The sequence below is a fragment of the Theropithecus gelada genome, chromosome 1 (assembly GCF_003255815.1).
Source record: "Theropithecus gelada isolate Dixy chromosome 1, Tgel_1.0, whole genome shotgun sequence".
Taxonomy (NCBI): Eukaryota; Metazoa; Chordata; class Mammalia; order Primates; family Cercopithecidae; genus Theropithecus; species Theropithecus gelada.
This window is the reverse complement of record NC_037668.1, coordinates 79,580,593-79,599,632: the sequence shown is the minus strand read 5'-3', so window position 1 is coordinate 79,599,632 and position 19,040 is coordinate 79,580,593. Positions and strand designations below refer to the sequence as shown.

The following is a 19,040-nucleotide window of genomic DNA, read 5'->3' as shown; positions in this document are numbered from 1 at the left end:
AGAGGGCGTACGGAGGGCCCCGCCCAGACCCGAGACCCAGCCGCCTCCGCGGGGGGCGGGGGCTCACCTTGGGGGAGTGCGCCTGGGGACACGCGGCTTATGCGGCGCCGGCGCTGCTGGGGGAAAGGGAGGTTGCGCTCTGGGAAGCTCAGCTTAGCTTCGGGGCTCCAGCCCTGCGGATTCCCACTGGGTGGCGACTGGAGAAGGGCTCGCGGGCGCCAGCGTGCCTCACCTACACCCACCGGCTTGTAACGTGCCATCTAGTTTATGGCAGCTGTGGAGCCTGGGCCCCGGAGTTTCATTTTGATAACGGATTTTGCTTACTTCCGGAAAGTTGTGTCGCGTGGGTGTTGAGGGAGTGAGCGGGGGGAGGAGATACTGTATCAGTAAACAAAAGTGTGAGCGCCTGTGTTTTTATTAATCCGGTGAGACATCGTGGGCTTTCTGTTGTGCCACAGCTCCATAAGGAATGTAGGTGGCTTGTAAAGATGCTTCAGGAATCCAAATGGCGCAAACTGCAAATTATATCAAAAGTTTGGACTTAGAGGACCTCCACAGAGAATCCCCCAAAATGCAGGGACTCACAGACATAAGTGATTAACTTATTGATCTGGAGGACCAGCTCCTTTTCCGCTCTTGCTGGTTTTTCTTATACCTACTAAACGTCCAATTATCTTTTGTACTTTTATGGCTCTACTGGTACCCACTGCAAGACCTAGCACAGGGCACACGGCACAAACAGCGATGCTGGCCAGGCGCCGTGGCTCACTCCTGTAATCCCAGCCCTTTGGGAGGCGGAGGCTGGGAGGGGTGGGGGAAGGCGGGGGGATCCGAGGCCAGGAGTTGAAGACCCCAAAAACAAACAAAAAAAAGGCGCAATGCTTGCTGAATAAATATGCTAACCTGCTGGACTCAGTGTTAAAGATACCTTCAGTTTGTTTTATGTAAATCACTTCAAAATGCCCAATACCAGAGGCACTCTCCCCTTCCCCCTACCCACTCTAAAAGCTGGGTCCTCTGCCAGGGCTCCCTGTCTCAGTAAATGAAACCACTATCATCCACCCTAATATGCAAACCATAAACCTAGCAGCCCTCCTAGACACCTCCCCCATTCCACATTCAGTGCATCACTAAGTTCTGTCATTTTTACCTCTTAAATACACTCCATTCTGTCCATCTCTCTCCATTGCCACCACCCTATCCTGGCCTGTTGGAATAATCTTACTAAAGTCTTCTTGAATCTATTCTGGCTACTCCAATTCATTCTCAACACTATGGCCAGAGCAGTATTTCTATAACCAATTTTATTACCCCTTCATTGCCTCCCCCAATGAAAGAACTTTAACTGCTTTCCACTGAGTTGTGCTTAGGATACAATTCAATATTTAACAATGGCTGACAAGGTTTAGCCTTACCTACCTCTTAGCTCCATCTTTTACCCTGTAGTACCTATTTTCTGCTTTGCACACAATGGCCTTTTTCAAACTCCTTTAATTTGCCAAGAACTTTCCAATTTTAGGGACTTGTCACATGCTGTTACTTCTTTTATACTGTCCCCTTGACATCAATCCCCACACTTCACTTATTTACTTCTGCTCATCATCATTTCCTCCCTGCCAATGTCAGTCCTGGCTATCATACATCGTCATAGCCCATGTAACTCTCCTTTGTGGAACTTACTACAGCTGTAATTTTACATTTATCTTAGTTATTTATTTAAATTTTTTTAGAGACAAGGTCTCACAGGTCTTATGTTGCCCATGCTGAACTCAAACTCCTGGGCTCAAGTGATCTTCCTGCCTCAGGAATAGCTGGACTACAAGCGCACACACCACCTTACCTGAGTTATTCTTTTTAATTAACTTTATTGAGTCATAATTTACATGTGATAAAATGTATCCATTTTAAATGTACAATATGTTTTCATAAACATATGCACACTTGTAACCACCACAATTAAGAAATAAAGTATTTTCCATCACCTGGGAGCTTGCCTCATGCTTCTCATGTCAATCCCATGAACCACTGCTCTGCTTTCTATTTGTGTTATTCTTTAATGTTGATCTATACCACTAGACTGTAAGCTTAACGGAGTGAGGATCCTATCTAATTCTGTTCAGCACTATATCATCATTATTTAGTAGAACTCCTGGCATATACTAAGTCCTCAAATGGATTTCTTATGGTAACAGATTCTGAAAATAGACATTAATTCTCTGATAAATAACAATAAACTATAAACAATGGTGGAGGGGGAAAAAAAAAAACATCAATTTTGCCAGATGTCCATGGTCAGTATTTAACCTTCACTAATACTCTTTTAAATTTTCCTTTAATAGCTGCTTTTCTAGCAGTTAATGTTGTGCCTGGGCAGTCCTAGGGACTTAATTCTGTATTAGCTGATCAAACGGTTCTCTAAGCCAGGGGAAAAAAAAGAAAAGAAAAAAAAGCCCTACATCTCTAATTCTGCCTGTGTACTGTACTGTTTGACCCTACAAGGGACAAAATACTTATTTTCTCTATGTTACAGTTACATATTAAGAGATCCCAGCTCCAATCCAAAGTCTACATTTTCACAATTTAATACTACAGATAGCTATTTGTTGCAGACATGCAGTTCTCATTTTCCTAATCTTAGTATAAAGTTAGTGTTCATAAAAGATGTAGCATTTAAAATAAAAATTACACAACACAAAGCAAATTTATCCATCTTGTACCAAGAAGCTATAATCAAATTTGACAACTCATGTTGTTAAAAACCAGAAACAAACTAAAAGCTGTTAAAGCCTATTATGAGTTGAAAAAGGAAAAAACCCCAAAGCTGTTTCAAAACAAAGTGACCAATGCCTAAAACTCATATGTGACAGGTGATTTCCAACCCATGAATCAGATTTTCAACTCATCTTTCAACTATATAACTAAGGCTATTAGGTGATTAAATTACTATTTTAGTCTGTTGAGCAAAAATATAGGCCATGCCTATTACCTATACCTATTAAGATGAAAAGAAAATTTTAATTATACAGAATTCATATACTACTTTCAAAAATATTATTTCTGCTAGGGAGCCCAATAATGTTTACCTAGAAATCACATTCTGCTCTAATGTAATCCCAGACATAGATGAAAACTGCTTTTGGTAGCAATGTAAGAAAAAAAGAAGAAAAAATATAAAAAGCCAAATCAGGTGAGACTTCAGATTTCTGATATGGCATGTTAAGAAGCTTGGAAGTACCACTGTGTTCTAACAACATGTAAAACACTGAACAAACTGAAAAACCAACAACTCCTCTTAAATCAGTAAGAGAAGTGAGGTCACAGGGAAAACTGATACCTCCCAAATTAGGAGACCAACAGGCAAATTTAGAGAATCACAACTTCCCTGAGTAAAAACTCACAAGGGGCAATCTCCATGGGAACCAGCACCCACGGGAACCACTTGATGAACAGTAAATATGTTTTATCTTCCTTATGATTTTCTTAATAACATCTTTCTCTTACTTTATTGTAAGAATATAATATACAATACAGAAAACGTATAAAATATGTGTTAATCAACTGTTTATGTTATTGGCAAGGCTTCCAGTCAATAGCAGGCTGTGAGTAGTTAAGCTCTGGGGGAGTAAAAAGTTGTATGTGGGTTTTCAACTGCACGGGTGGTAGGGAAACCTGATCTGTATTTGACAAACTGGTGGAAGCTCAGTGCAGACAAGTCTGAAAGCTATAAACTCCAGGGACACGTAGTAATATGGGCAGGGAGGAGAACCACAGTTTTGTGAGTTTTACCTCCAGGAGCTCAATAAGGGTCATCACAGTGAATACTGGGGGAAAAAAATCCCCTAATGTGTCCCCTCTAGGCTTCTTTGTAGGAGAAGGTATTTACTATGTATGCCCAACTTCAGTCCTCTCTAGCCCTACTGTCCCACTTACAGGATGAACTTGAGAAGCACATGTGAAGCTGACAAAAGTTCACTAACAGACTGAAAATGTTTCCCCTCTATGCACACCTTACCACCACATTACTAAAGGTCCACTCACAAAAGTTCCTGTTACCTAATGCATCATGTCTGGCTATCAAGAAAAAATTATAAGACATATGAAATAGGAAAAAACGGAGCTGGAAGAGACAGAGCAAGCATCGAAACTAGACTTGGATGTTGCAGGGATGTTGGAATTGTTAAACCAGAAATTTGAAATAGTTATGATAAATATCCTAAGAACTCTAATGGACAAAGTAGAAACTATGCAAGAACAGATGGGCAATGTAAGCAGAAAGACAGAAATTTTAAGAAAGAATGAAAAAAAATGCTACTGATCAAAAAGACTGTAACGGAAATGAAGAATGCCTTTAATGGGCTTATTAGTAAACTAGACAAAGCTGAGGAAAGAATATCTGTGCTTGAGAGTATCTCAACAGACACCTACAAAACTGAGAAGCAAAGGGAAAAAAAGCCTGGAACAAAATATCCAATAACTGTAGGAGAACTACAAAAGCATAATGGGAACACCAGAAGAAGAAACAGAAAAGAAGTGAAGAAAAATTTGAAACAATGACAGAATTTCTACAAATTAATGTGAGACATCAAACCACAGATGAAGAAAGCTCAGAAAACACCAAGCAGGATAAATGGCATAAAAATGGCATAGACACCCTTTCCTGTGCCCTTTCAAGGTTGACGCAGTGCTTTAAGGGGTAACACAGAAGGGTTAAGGAAGTCTCCACAAACCCCAGAGAAGAGATTGTAAAGCTCCTCTTTAGATCCTTTCTGGAGTCACACCTGAGAAAACAAAAACAAACAAACAAAAACTCCGACACCTAGGCAAATAATTTTCAAACTACTGAAAATCAAAGATAAAGAAAAAAATCCTGAGAGAAGCTAGAGGGGGAAAACAACTCAACTTGCCTATAGAGAAACAAAAATAAAAATTACATCTGACATCTCCTCAGAAATTATGTAAGCAAGAAGAGTGGGCCCGGCATGGTAGCTCATGCCTGTAATCCCAGCAATTTGGGAGGCTGAGGTAGGTGAATCACAAGGTCAGGAGTTCGAGACCAGCCTGGCCAACATGGTGGAACCCTGTCTCTACTACAAATACAAAAAATTAGCTGGGCATGGTGGCGGGCACCTGTAATCTCAGCTATTTGGGAGGCTGAGGCAGGAGAATCGCTTGAACCCAGGAGGCGGAGGTTGCAGTGAGCTGAGATTGCGCCACTGCACTCCAGTCCGGGTGACAGAGTGAGACTCCATCTGAAAAAGAAAAGAAAAAAAGAAAGAAAAGTGGAATGAAATGATTATTTAAAGTACTGAGAGGCCAGGCACGGTAGCTCAGGCCTGTAATCCCAGGATTTGGGGAGGTTGAGGTGGGTGAACCACTTGAGGTCAGGAGTTTGAGACCAGCCTGGGCAACATGGCAAAACCCTGTCTCTACTAAAAATACAAAAATTAGCAGGTGTGGTGGCGCACTCCTGTAATACCAGCTACTCAGGAGGCCGAGGAACAATCGCTCGAACCTGGGAGGCGGAGGTTTCAGTGAGCCCAGATGGCTGGCGCCACTGTACTCCAGCCTGAGTGACACAGCAAGGCTGTCTCCAAATAAAATAAAGGACTGACAGAGAAAAAAATACCAACCTAAAATTCTGTACAAAACTAAAGACATGTTTACCACATGATCCAACAATGGCACTCCTTGCTATTTGCCCAAGGGAGTTGACAACATACATCCACATAAAAACTTGTATACAATGTTTATAGCAACTTCACTCATAGTTGCCAAAATTTAGAAGCCACCAAGATATTCTTCAGTAGGTGAATGGATAGGTGGTACATCCAGATAATGAAATATTATTCAGCACTAAAATATCTGGAGCCTGTGATCCCAGCGACGCAAGAGGCTAAGGCAGGAGGATCACTTGAGCCCAGGAGTTTGAGGCTGCAATGAGCTATGATTGTGCCACTGCACTCCAGCCTGGGCAATAGAGTGAGATACCTTGTCTCTTAAAAAAGGAAGAAAGAAGAAAGAGGAAAGAAGAGGAAGGAAGGAAGGGAAGGAAGAAAGGAGGGAGGGAGGGAAAGAAATGAGCCATCAAGTCATGAAAAGATGAGGAAGAAATTTAAATGCCTATTACTACGGGAAAGAAGCCCATTTGAAAAGGCTGCATACTGTGTGATTCCAATGATATGACATTCTGGAAAAGGCAAAACTATGGAGACATTAAAAAGTTCAGTGGTTGTCAGGGATGAGGCAGGAGGGAAGGAGGAACAGGGGGAGCACAGTGGATTTCTAGGATAGCAAAATTACTATGTATGGCACTATAATGGTGGATAAATGTCATTGTAAAATCGTCCAAACCCATACACAACACCAAGAGTGGACTCTAATGTAAACTATGGACCTTGAGTGATAATGATGTGTTAATGTAGGTTCATTAATTGTAACAAACCACTCTGGTGGGGGATGTTGATAGTAGGGGAGGGTATAGGGAAAATCTCTGTACATTCTGCTCAATTTTGCTGTGAACCTAAAACTGCTCTAAAAGAATAAAACTGTTGTTGCTGTTGTTGTTAGTTAATCAAATCATATTTACCCTAGGCATTTGCCTAGCAAGTCAGACCAAATGAATGAAGCAGATAACCTTGAAAGACAACTCTTGGAAACAGGATATACAGTTTCACTATTTTGCCTGACTGGTTCCCAGAAGTCTCAAAACTAAAGTCAGCCAATTTCCATGTAGAAACATTAGCCAGATGTCACAAATACACCACCTAGCATACATACGGTAGAAGCAGTTCCTACTTTATGATCAAGGCCACCATTGTTCCAAAAGTTTGTAAACTGTTTGCAATTTTTAATACGTTATCCAACAGAAAGAAACATTTGGTTCCAGGTTAGGAATGAAAACCCTCTATACACCCCCACAATGCCTTGCTCACCACTGTATGCTTAGCATCCCTTCAAACAAGGAATGGCATGTATTAGGTACTTAATAAATGTCTGTTGAATAAAATGTCAGGTACTATGCTATGAAATGGCAAAATAAACTACTAAAAAAATGTTGAAAATGGCGAGTCTCGGGAGCAGGAAAGTACAATGACAGGAGGCCATATTTTTGCTATATGAGCCTTTCAGTACCACTTAATTTTCAAAATTATTTTAGGTAGCAACTATTGCTCTGATTTTTACAAGTAACATTCTGCGTTGGTCACTTTATTCTGAAAAAAACATGTAGATTTTATTGAAAATGCTTGAGCTGCCAAATTTGATTAGAAATACATAACTCCTTGCCACAAGATGAGTGAAACTGCTTTGTATTGTCTAACTAAATCCATCCTTCCTTTCTTTCCTTTCTTTCCCTCCCTCCCTCCCTCCCTTCCTTTCCTTCCTTTCTTCCTTCCTTTCTTTCTTTCCTTTCTTTCTTTCTGAGAGATGGGGTCTCATTATGTTGACCAAGCTGATCTTAAACTTCTGGCCTCAAGCAATCCTGCCTTGGCCTCCCAAAGTGCTGGGATTACTGGCGTGAGTCACCATGCCAGGCAATCTTAAATCTTTATACTAGACTAGTTCCATAAAGTCAAGGGCTACATGTAGTTGTATTCAACTATATCCTCTACAACTAGTATAATGCATGAAACACAGTAAGTGCTTAAAAAATATTTACCAAATAAATAACTTTCCTGTATGCTCTAAATGTTCCACATTGAGCATGTACTATTTTACTGGCTACTTCTCCATTTTACTTTACCTGTGGAAGAGGTGACACATCTGCTGTGGAAGAGGTGACACATCTATATTGCAACCACTTCCTTTGGGAAATAGAGGACTTCAAGGGAGAAAAAATATACCCATTTTTCTACATGATATGAAAATATTATCTAACGAGGCCAGGGAAAAACAATACAGTTGTGATAAACAGATCCTTACATACTGTGAAATTAAAATGGATGCTCAAAAAGCTAATCTTCAGTGAAGTAGTTTAACAGTCAAGAAAAATGCTCAAAAGATTTTTATTAGTCTACTCAGACACAAAAGCCATTATAGCTACTGAGGGTAGAATCAAGGCATCTCAATACTAAAGATTAATTTTTCAGCAACTCTCCTAAATTGTACCTTAAATACAATTAAGTTATGTTAGTCTATAACGAAAGTTGGGCAGACATGTAATTATCATACTTGATAGTTCTTTTGGAAAAAAAAAAAGGTTTCACAATGTCTCCATTGATAATGACTTGTAATTCTATTAGGCTGGTGCAAAAATAATTGCACCACCCTAAAACCACATCTCCTTTTCGTATAATAATGTTTTACCCACAGACTCAATAGTATTTCTAATGAGGCTTATTCCAGCCCACCCTGTTCCCTTCAGCCCTCCCTGTTCCCTTGTATACTCTTATACCCTTGTATACAAGGTATCATGGCCTTTCTCTCTAGGCGCTTTAGATAAAAGCTAGTGACGGCAAAAAATAAATAAATAAATAAAAATTTAAAAAAAAAACATAAAATTACAGGTAGTACCAATGAAATTCCAATTTCGGCCAGGTGTGGTAGCTCATGCCTGTAATCCCAATACTTTGGGAGGCTGAGGGAGGTGGATCACTTGAGGCCAGGAGTTCAAGACCAGCCTGGCCAATAGGGTAAAACCCCATCTCTACTGAAAATACAAAAAACTAGCCGGGTGTGGTGGTGCATGCCTGTAGTCCCAGCTACTTAGAAGGCTGAGGCAAGAGGACTGCTTGAGCCTGGGAGGTTGAGGCTGCAGTGAGCTGAGATTGCACCACTGTACTCTAGTCTGGGCAACAGAATGAGACTCTGTCTCAAAACAAACAAACAAACAAACAAACAAATAAATAAAATTCCACTTTGATAACCACCAAAAATAAAATCTACATGAAGTAGCTACAAAAACAATACATATGAGGACAATTAACGCCCAGTTTTTTAGCCCAAAGAATAATCATAGAAACCATTTAAATTTTTGAAATATCAACTCGTATAGCATAAAGTTAAGAAATATAAAGGTCAGCCGGGGCGGTGGCTCACGCCTGTAATCCCAGCACTTTGGGAGGTTGAGGTGGGCGGATCATGAGGTCAGGAGATTGAGACCATCTTGACAACATGGTGAAACCCTGTCTCTACTAAAATACAAAAAATTAGCCAGGCATGGTGGTGCACACCTATAATCCCAGCTACTAGGGAGGCTGAGGCGGGAGAATTGCTCGAACCCGGGAGGCGGAGGTTGCAGTGAGCCGAGATCGCACCATTGCACTCCAGCTTGGGTGACAGAGTGAGACTCTGTCTCAAAAAAAAAAAAAAAGAAAGAAAAGAAAAGAAACATAAAGGTCTATACAACTCAATTAAACATCTGCGTAAGCATCTTCAAACTTGAATCTAAAGTCTCTACAACAATCTCCTGTGTTTTCATTTCTAATAGCCTGTAAAAAATTAGTATAGCCACACAGTTACTCAGCTTAGTAACAACCTTGAAACCAAGTTACTTCATTGCCCATATTTGTACTTATAATCAAATTGGCACAACATACTACTTGTCACAGAAGTGACACTGACCAAGTAAATGGTATATCTATGTGAAGTTAAAGCCAAGTGACCCCATGACATGTGCTATGCCAAGGAAGGCTTCCCAGTAGTTAGAACAGAGAACACATCACCATGTTCCACATGGTAGTGTATGTATGCCATAATTTAAACGAATCTACATCCTAACAGTGAGTACCATTTGCACGTTATGAGTAGTGACCCACTTTTAGCAAGGCAATAACATTCATCACATTAAATTAATGTTAATTTAGATTGTATTGCTTTGTATTATGTTTAACTTGAAATTTTCTTTTGGATATATAGTTCTATTAGATTTTAAACCTAAGAAATTTATACCTGGCTTTATGTTTGCCCACATTAAATAATATTATGATATAATACTTTACTTATATATTGGCATTCGCAGCCTGCAAGAGTTTTTCTAAAATGGGCCCCAATTTACCCAAGTTTATAAAACTGATTTTTATACCTGTATGACATCCAGATAAGCTGCTATAACTCATTTTATTTTGTACAATATAGGATACTATAAAACTATAGGATGTAACATCCTGAGTCTTCTTGTGGTGACCAATCCCTTACTTGATAATCTCTCAGCATTTAGTTTGTACTAAAGCTTACTAGGGTTAAAAAAAAACACAACCTGAAAAGTTCCCCTCTATTAATCAGTATCATCAGATATCTACTGAATGCCTCTTACTGGTTAAGAAAGAGGGGATTAAGAAGCACAGCACGCCCTCTGGTCTCCCCTTCAAGGAACTCCCTCTTTGGCGGAATGTAAAGACATGAAAAGATACCATAAGCTGACACACAACAAATTTAGAATGACTACTGGAACTCAGCTTCCATAGGAGTTGAAAGGACGAAGAAGATCTTAGTTTCCTTCTGTCATCTTCAGTCTACCCTAATCACAATTTCCTTTGGGGAGGAAAGAGAAGACAAGCTCAGTCTTAGCCATGCTGAAATGGAATTCTAGGGAGACATCTAACTGGCAAAATCCAAAAGGAAAAAAAGTAAGACTAAAGCTACATATCAAAAGAGATATAAAGATTGGGGGGGAGGGGGGAAGAGTCATCTTACAGAAGGTTTAGCTGAATCCATGAAAATGGTGGGGGCTGCTGAAGGGTGATGGAATTAGGTCACAATCTCCAAGAAAACATCATGTGGTCAAGTGAATGTACGTAGTGTTAACCTTGGGAAAGAGCAAGAATATTTTTTCTTTGAAATATTCAAAGCAGAGAAATAAAGTATAGGTGAAGTCACTACGAACTGTTGAAGAAGAAAGCCTTGATTTATGAAGAAGGGAACAGGCTTCTGAATACAATGAAAAAAGTCCACTGTGAGGATTCAATTGGAAACCAACAAGAGGTCAATAAGATGACTATTAAATCGTAACAGATATCCAGTTAAAGTCAGACAAAAATTGTGATAGATACAACCATCTTGCTTTTGTGACCTCTAACAGTTCTAGAAGCAGAAAAACCAGACAACAGGGGCCCTGGGGAATGAAGACCAGAATGGTATACAGATGAACTATCCAGTCAAGAAATTCTAAAGGTGATAGCAGAAACAATATATATATTTTTAAATTTTTGTGGGTACATAGCAGATATATATTTTTTGGAGTATAAAATATTTTGATATAGGCATGAAATAAGTAATAATCACATCAGGGTAGATAGATATCCATCACCTCAAGCATTTATCTTTTGTGTTATAATCTAATTATACTCTTCTAGTTATTTTTAAATGTATAATTATTGTTAACTATAGTCACCCTGTTGTGTTATCAGGTAGATCTTATTCGTTCTATTTTTTTTGTACCCATTAACCATCCCCACTCCCCCCACACTTATATGCCCAACTACCCTTCCAGTCTCTGGTAACCATAATTCTATTCTCTAGCTCCATGAAGTTCGATTGTTTTAATTTTTAGCTCCCACAAATAAGTGAGAACATGTGAAGTTTGTACCTGTCTTACTTCACTTAACATAATGACCTCCAGTTCTATTCAAGACAGGATTGCAAATGACAGGATTTCATTCTTTTTCACAGCTGAATAGTACTCCATTGTGTTTATGTACCACGTTTTATTTATCCATTCATCTGTTGATGGACACCTAGGTTGCTTCCAAATCTTGGCTATCGTGAATAGTGCTGCAATAAACCTGGGTGTACAGGTATCTCTTCCATATATTGACTGCCTTTCTTTTGGATCTATACCTAGCAGTGGGATTGCTGGATTATGTGGTAGCTCTATTTTTAGTTTTTTGAGGAACCTTCAAAACTGTTCTCCACAGTGGCTGTACTAATTTACATTCCTACCAACAGAGTATGAGGGTTCCCTTTACTCCACATCCTCACCAGCATTTTGTTATTGCCTGTCTTTGGGGGGAAAATAAAAACCGTTTTAACTGGGATGAAATGATATCTCATTGTAGTTTTGGTCTACATTTCTCTGATGATCAATGATGTTAGGCACCTTTTCATATACCCCCTTGCCATTTGTATGTCTTCTAACAAAAGCAATGATAAAGCAGCAGACCAGAAGGTCTCCATTGGGAAATAGGATGGACAAAACAAGAAAGTATTAAATGGCCAGGAAAAATGGAGAAGTAGGGGTCAGACCAAAATGAGAGAAGAAAAGTTCAGATGTAAAGTGACAGAAGAAGATGAAGATAAGAAAACTGTTGTCGAAGAAAACACTTTTTAACTTAATATTTTACAGGTGGTTTAGCTCTTAGTAATGACAAGACCAATGCAGTGGAGTTTAATGGCTAAAGGAGAGATAAAGTTCAATGAAAAAGGAAAACATGGCTGGGCATGGTGGCTTATGCCTATAATCTCAGCACTCTCGGAGGCCAAGGTGGGCAGATGGCTTGAGCCCAGGAGTTCGAGACCAGCCTGGCCAACATGGCAAAACCCCATCTCTACAAAAAAATACAAAAATTAGCCAGGCGTGGTGGTGCATGCCTGTAGTCCCAGCTACTCAGGAGGCTGAGGTGGGAGGATCACTTGTGCAGGGGAGGCAGAGGTTGCAGTGAGCTGTGATTGTGCCACTGCAACGAATGAGACCCTGTCTCAAAAAAAAAAAAAAAAAAAAAAAAAAAAGGACATATAAATACCATGAGGTCAAGAATTAGACTGGGAAGCACTACTATGTAGTAGGAGCTTCCTTATCTTTAAACTGAAGTGGGCGGGGGGAATACACATAAGACTTTTGTGAAAAACATTTTTTTTAAAAAGCAAAAGAAGAGAACCTAACATGGCAGTAGATATTAGGATATGTTTTAAAGGTAGGTTGCTGAGATCATTGCGTCTCCTCTCCTATACCCCTTTGGAAGACAGCTCTGTGAGTGCCCATCCCACAGTTCCTAACAGACAGTATGTTATACATCTCACAATATTCAATAAACAGGCAATCTCTACATCAACCGTTTGTTCATTCATTCCTTCAATTATTTCTTCATTTAACTAACATTTACTGAGTGCTACTGAATACCAGGCACTGGCAGAGGGAATGGTAGGAACAGTAGTTGTGTTAGTAACATTTACCAAGTTCTTACTACCGTCAGGCATTATTTCCACCAGTTCTCATCTAATGTTAGTCTATCAAGTTCTAGCAAGTTTACGTTAGTTTATTTAATCACTAAAACAACTCTATGAAGTAGGTACTCTTATTATCCCCATTTTATAGATGAGGCCACTGAAACTCAGAGACAGTAAGTTGAATGTTAATGGTTAAATATGAGTGGTGGGCTCTGGGATACAAACACAGACATTCTGGCTCTAGAGCAAAGTTCTTTACCACACTTCGCCACCTCTGAGAAGATAATCTTTTGCCAGTCAAATGAACATTAATTCTATATTTCTAAATGTCCTATCTTCTCTATGCATGAAGTTTAGGGAAAAAAACCTCTTGTATTACATGTACTTTTAAATATTAAAGCTATTAGAAGTCTAAGACTTCTCAAAATTATCTTTTTCTCCCCATTATTCCCAAAAACATACAAGCTCTCTTCTTAGCAAAAGCTGAAAAATTCCAATATTGGATCTAGTTAGGAACCTGAACTTATGATGTCAACATCAGCTGACAACAGATAAACAAGAAGAATATGATAAGGAGTTAGTGAATTGTGCAAATACTATAGTATTCAAAGGAAAGAGATCATTTTGAACTTGGGGGACTGGGGAAGGAAAGGCCAGTCGGCAGAGGCCAGTCTTCATCGAAGAGGTCAGTTCTAAACTAGGCTTTGAAGAAAAGGGTAGAAGACATTTCACAGAGAAAAGACATCACACACAAGAATGTGGAGGCCAAAAATGAAAAAACTTATTTGAAGGAAAGCAAGTAAGTAATAGCACTCTAGAAGGTTTACGTAGGGGTATAATGGCAGAAATGCCTCCAAGGGCAGGTGGCTCTTGTTGAATGTTGAATGTCAGTCTAACGAACCATGAGGGGAAATCTCATCTGCCACATTCAGTCTAATATGATCATTAAAATACTTATCCTCCCCTCTTAGGCCAGGTGTGGTGGCTGAGGCAGGAGAATTGCTTGAACCCAGGAGGTGGAGGCTGCAGTGAGCCGAGACAAACCACATCTAACTAGATTTACTTTCTGGGGGACAAAGTGAGACTCTGTCTCAAGAAAACAAAAAACAAACAAATAAAAAACACTTACCCTCCTCTTACAGGATCACAAATTTGCTAAAATGATGCTATAGTCATGTATGAAACTGCCTAAATTTAAAAGAAATCTACAGTAATTACAAATTGCTTTTAAAAAGCATAACTCGTAGAGTGGCTAAAGATTTCCTACTTCAATTTCATATTCATTTCTTAAAGTCCCTTAATAACCACATCCTTGAACAATGTTTTCTAAGCTTCTACTTGAACACTTTCAAGTGATGGGGGGTTTACTATTTTGTAGAGCCTAAGATACCCTATGCCACCTTATCTAAACAACTCAATTCCTGATGTAGAACAAAGTAGACAGAAAGGGTTATAAAACATGTTTTCTACAATTAAATTTTCTAAATTAAAATAAAACAAAATCCCCTATGTGCCACAAATATAAGCTCTTTCATTGGAGAATAAACATAGAAAAGTATCTTCAGTGTAGTATGGCAGATATTAGTTGCATGTCACCCAAAATCTGTTTTTCCCTATTCTGACTTTGGTGTGGGTGGGGTGGGGTAGGATGAACACACCTTCCACCCTATCAGCAATGTGTTTCTAGTGAGGCCAGTAACTTTGCAGCTCCAGGGTAGAATCTATGACTGTGAAATTGTGACTGGTCAGGATTCGACACATGGCCAAAGCTAAGGTGATCAGCAATAATTGTGTTACTCCTATTAAGGTCTAGAAAGAATAGCCTCCTAGGGACTCAGTTCCAAAAATGTGAGGCTAACATTGCTACGACCACCTTATCACCACCAAGGGAGAACCTATCCGAAAATGAAGCCAATGCAAAAGAAGTGGAACCTAGAAATAGAGATGGGAGATCTGAGTCCTCATGACATGAATTACCTAATTCAAACCACATCTAACCAGATTTACTTTCTTCTTCATGAATCAGTTTGGGTTCAGTTTTCTTCCACTACCATATGAAAGAGTACTAACTGACATATGGTAACAGCCAAATCCTTTAACAAGAAAATGAGGTGAACTTCTCAGTACTTACCTATTATCATGCATAATTATGTAATTTGGTTGTATCGATAACTGACTACAGATATTAAATTTTTAAAATGAATCTGGCATATTTTAACATAGAATTTCACTTTCAGCATTGTCTTGCACTGTCTTGTTTCTAGACAAAATCAGTATTTTACCCTGCAGAAAGCAGGAGAAAATAAATGAGTATAACTTTACTATATATTATAACACTGTAAAGGAAAAATAAACAACTCAGAAATTATAAGTTCCTATTACATCACATCACAGTTATTAAAAAACAAACAAACAAACAGAAAACAGACAAAAAAAGAAAGCAACAAGTAATGAACTATCTGGAAGCCATGTAAAGATCCTTACTTGAAGCTGAAGAGTATGTCGAAGAATCGTTTCTTCTAAGGCATGGATCCACTTCTCTCGCTCATCAGCATCACGAGCTGGAATAAAAGATTATACATTAAAATTAAAAGTTTAATTTATATAATATATCTCCATATTTGAAAGTATAATTTTAAAACTATGATGGCTAACAGAAAAGGTTTTTAGTTGTACCATTTCCTTAATTGGTTCAGCTATCTTTTACAGATATGCAATCTACTTGCAACAATTTATAAGAAAAGGAATAACTGTGTTCAATAATTGCAGGCTACATAGTTCAGACCAACATTCCCACTGAGAACAACTAGAAAAGCTAGACTGATTTTTAAAAAACAACTGGTTGAAGGCATCACAAACCAACAAGGTAATAAAGAATTATCAAGCCAAGATCTGGGAGAAGACAAAGAATCTAGAAGATAAACCTTGTATTTAGGGACACTTCTCATGGAGGCATTGCAAATTCCAGGAGAGGAATTGCACACTGGACAATGCACTTAAAAGCTTGTCAATGTGTGGGGGAAGTCAGCATATGAGAACTCTACTTTCTGTTCAATTTTGCTGTGAACCTAAAACTTCTTTAATTTAAGAACAAAAAAACCGGCTGGGTGCAGTGGCTCATGCCTGTAATCCTGGCATTTTGGGAGGCTGAGGCAGGCGGATCACCTGAGGTCAGGAGTTCAAGACCAGCCTGGCCAACATGGTGAAACCCCATCTCTACTAAAAATACAAAAATTAGCCGGGCATGGTGGTGGGTCCCTGTAATCCTAGTTACTCAGGAGGCTGAGGCAGGAGAATCACTTGAACCGGGGAGATGGAGGTTGCAGTGAGCCGAGATCGTGCCACTGCACTCCAGCCTGGGCAACAGAGGGCGACTCTGTCTCTAAATAAATAAATAAATAAATAAAAATTAAAACAAACAAAACAAACAAACAAACAAACAAAAAAAACACACAAGCCTTTTCAGGCCAAAAGTTGGAAGCCAGGGCCCACCAACAATGGGAGCTCTGGTAAACAGTCCATGTTCTAGTTGGGACCCCAAACAGCTTCTCTGGGGGAGTAGTGATAAACTAGAATTAAAACAATTGCTTGGTCATATAAGTGACCCAGAAAAATCTTGACGCCTGATTGTTAGTGACTCCAGGCATCTACTAGCAAAAGCAAATGAAAATCTTTTCTGTAGGAAGATAACATCATCTTAGCTGCTTAATTAAATTTACATAAATAATTTTTAAAATACAATGTCTAGCACATAAGCAAAGATGACCAAGTACACATAAATGGAGACACTTTTGGAGACAAAAATCACACATAAATGAGAACCAAAAGACAATAGAAACAGATCAACAGGAGCTCCAGATTATTGTATAAATGACGTAACTTTTTCCTTTTTTATTTTTAGGGGTTTTTTTCCACTTAGATTTATAAAATAATCAAATCAAATATAAATTCCAAAAGTGACAAATAATCAAAATTAAGAATTCAATAGATGAGTTTAACAGCAGATTAAGTGCAACTAAAGAGACAATTACAGAACTGGGAGCAGTTAGAAGAAACCCATCAGAACAAAAGACAGTAAGTCAAAGAGATAGAAAATACAGAAGAAAGGGTAAGCAACACAGAGTATGAGAAAATATAACACACATGTGATTGGAACCCCAGAAGAAGACAAAAGAGAGCATGGCACAGAAGCACTATCTGGCTGAGAATTTTCCAAAACTGATTAAAGACATTCAGAAGTCCTAGGAATCCCAAGCAAGATAAAATCAAAGAAATCCACAAGTTGGGCACATCTCAGTAAAAATTACTGCAAACCAAAGATAGGAAATATCTTTAAAACAGTCAGGGAGAAAAAAGGCCAGGTTACTTTTAAAGAAACAACAATTAGGCCGGGAGTGGTGGCTCATGCCTGTAATCCCAGCACTTTGGGAGGCCGAGGCGGGTGGATCGCAAGGTCAGGAGATTGAGACTGTCCTGGCTAACACGGTGAAACCCCGTTTCTACTAAAAATACACAAAAAATTAGCCGGGTGCAGTGGCAGGTGCCTGTAGTCCCAGCTACTTGGGAGGCTGAGGCAGGAGAATGGCATGAACCCGGGAGGCGGAGCTTGCAGTGAGCCAAGATCGCGCCACTGCACTCCAGCCTGGGCGACAGAGCAAGACTCCGTCTCAAAAAAAAAAAAAAACAATTAAATTAAGCTAGGCTCTCAAAAGAAACAATGAGAACCAGGAGACAATACAGTATGATATTTAATGGCTAAAAGAGAATAACTGTCAATTTATAATTCACTGAAATATATCCTTTAAGAATTAAGATGAAATAAACTCATTTTCAGATTCACAAAACCAGAATCTGCTATCAGCAGATGCTCATTAAAAAAAATTCTAAAAAGTATTCTTTTCTAGGCATAAACAATGCCTGACGGAAGGTGGTAGGAGCTGCACAGAATGAAGAGCAACAGAAATTATAAGTATGTGGATAAAACTAAATATTCTCTATATACAATCATAATATTTAATAATATCTTGTGGGGCTTTTTCTGGCTCTCAGTGTCCTGTTTTCATTGTTTTGCAGCAGCACGCCTAACAGAACATAATTACAAATACTGTGCAAAAGAAGAGCAAGTGCTTAAGTACAAATGGGAGATACAATTCCTTTTATTTAAATAAATACTTAAAAACAACTCAGGTCGTACAAGCATCTGGACTCTAGGTCGGAGCTGGAGTTGCCTTGCCTGTGTGCTCACAATGAAGTCATGATTCTCCCACCCCCAATAATCAATACATGGAATCAGGTGCCAATGGGGAATGTGATCACAATGAGCCCCTTTTCTAGAGCCTACCTCAGCCCTCTACAGATATAATCTCTGGCCAGGACAAAGACAACTGGAATTTCTTGAATGTTCATAATGTGTAATAGTTAAGTATTCTACATGATTTTCTGGGTTGCCATTTCTATGGAGGAGACATATGCACTTAGGTGACTTTCTTCAACTCATAATAGAGGACCAGATTTGGCCCCATGCCTCTGAGGATGTTGGACCATGCACCCTTGAAAAAGGCTTTGCCCCTTCATCTTAGGAGAGCTTCTGCCAACAATCATGGGCACTTGTGTATGTAGTATCAGCTTCTTTGCACCTGGACTGCATCACCATCCACCTGCACTGTGAGGAGTGGGTAGGAGGCCACGTGGGCCACTGTCATGGCCTGGGCAATCATCCAGCTCATCATGTGGTGGGTGTTCTTGGGGTCAGGGAGCATGCTCTTGGCTGTATCATACACGCTGAGGTAGGTTGCCCAGTACATATGGATGCCCTGCACCAAGACGCTGAAGCCCTCGGACAGGCCGCAGACACCCTCAGGCTTGATCTTCTCCAGGCAATCTGCCTTTTGAGCCCCCACTCTGTGCCCAATTTCCCAACATTGGCTGCCAGGAGGGTT

At 39.4% G+C, this 19,040-nt stretch overlaps 1 protein-coding gene and 1 non-coding gene across 9 annotated transcripts in view; one reads left to right on the top strand and one right to left on the bottom strand.

Annotated features, from left to right (window-relative positions):
• OSBPL9 (oxysterol binding protein like 9) overlaps positions 1-19,040 on the bottom strand; it is a 185,279-nt gene that overhangs the window by 60,460 nt on the left and 105,779 nt on the right. For all 8 annotated transcript variants that reach the window (XM_025355157.1, XM_025355132.1, XM_025355140.1 and 5 more), the window contains one exon: positions 15,586-15,662. In XM_025355157.1, coding sequence (XP_025210942.1) covers positions 15,586-15,662 — 77 coding nt within the window. The remainder of the gene's footprint in view (positions 1-15,585; positions 15,663-19,040) is intronic.
• Positions 4,660-4,780, top strand: LOC112616203. Its single transcript, XR_003117591.1, has one exon. It is a non-coding gene; the product is annotated as a small nucleolar RNA SNORA26 (small nucleolar RNA).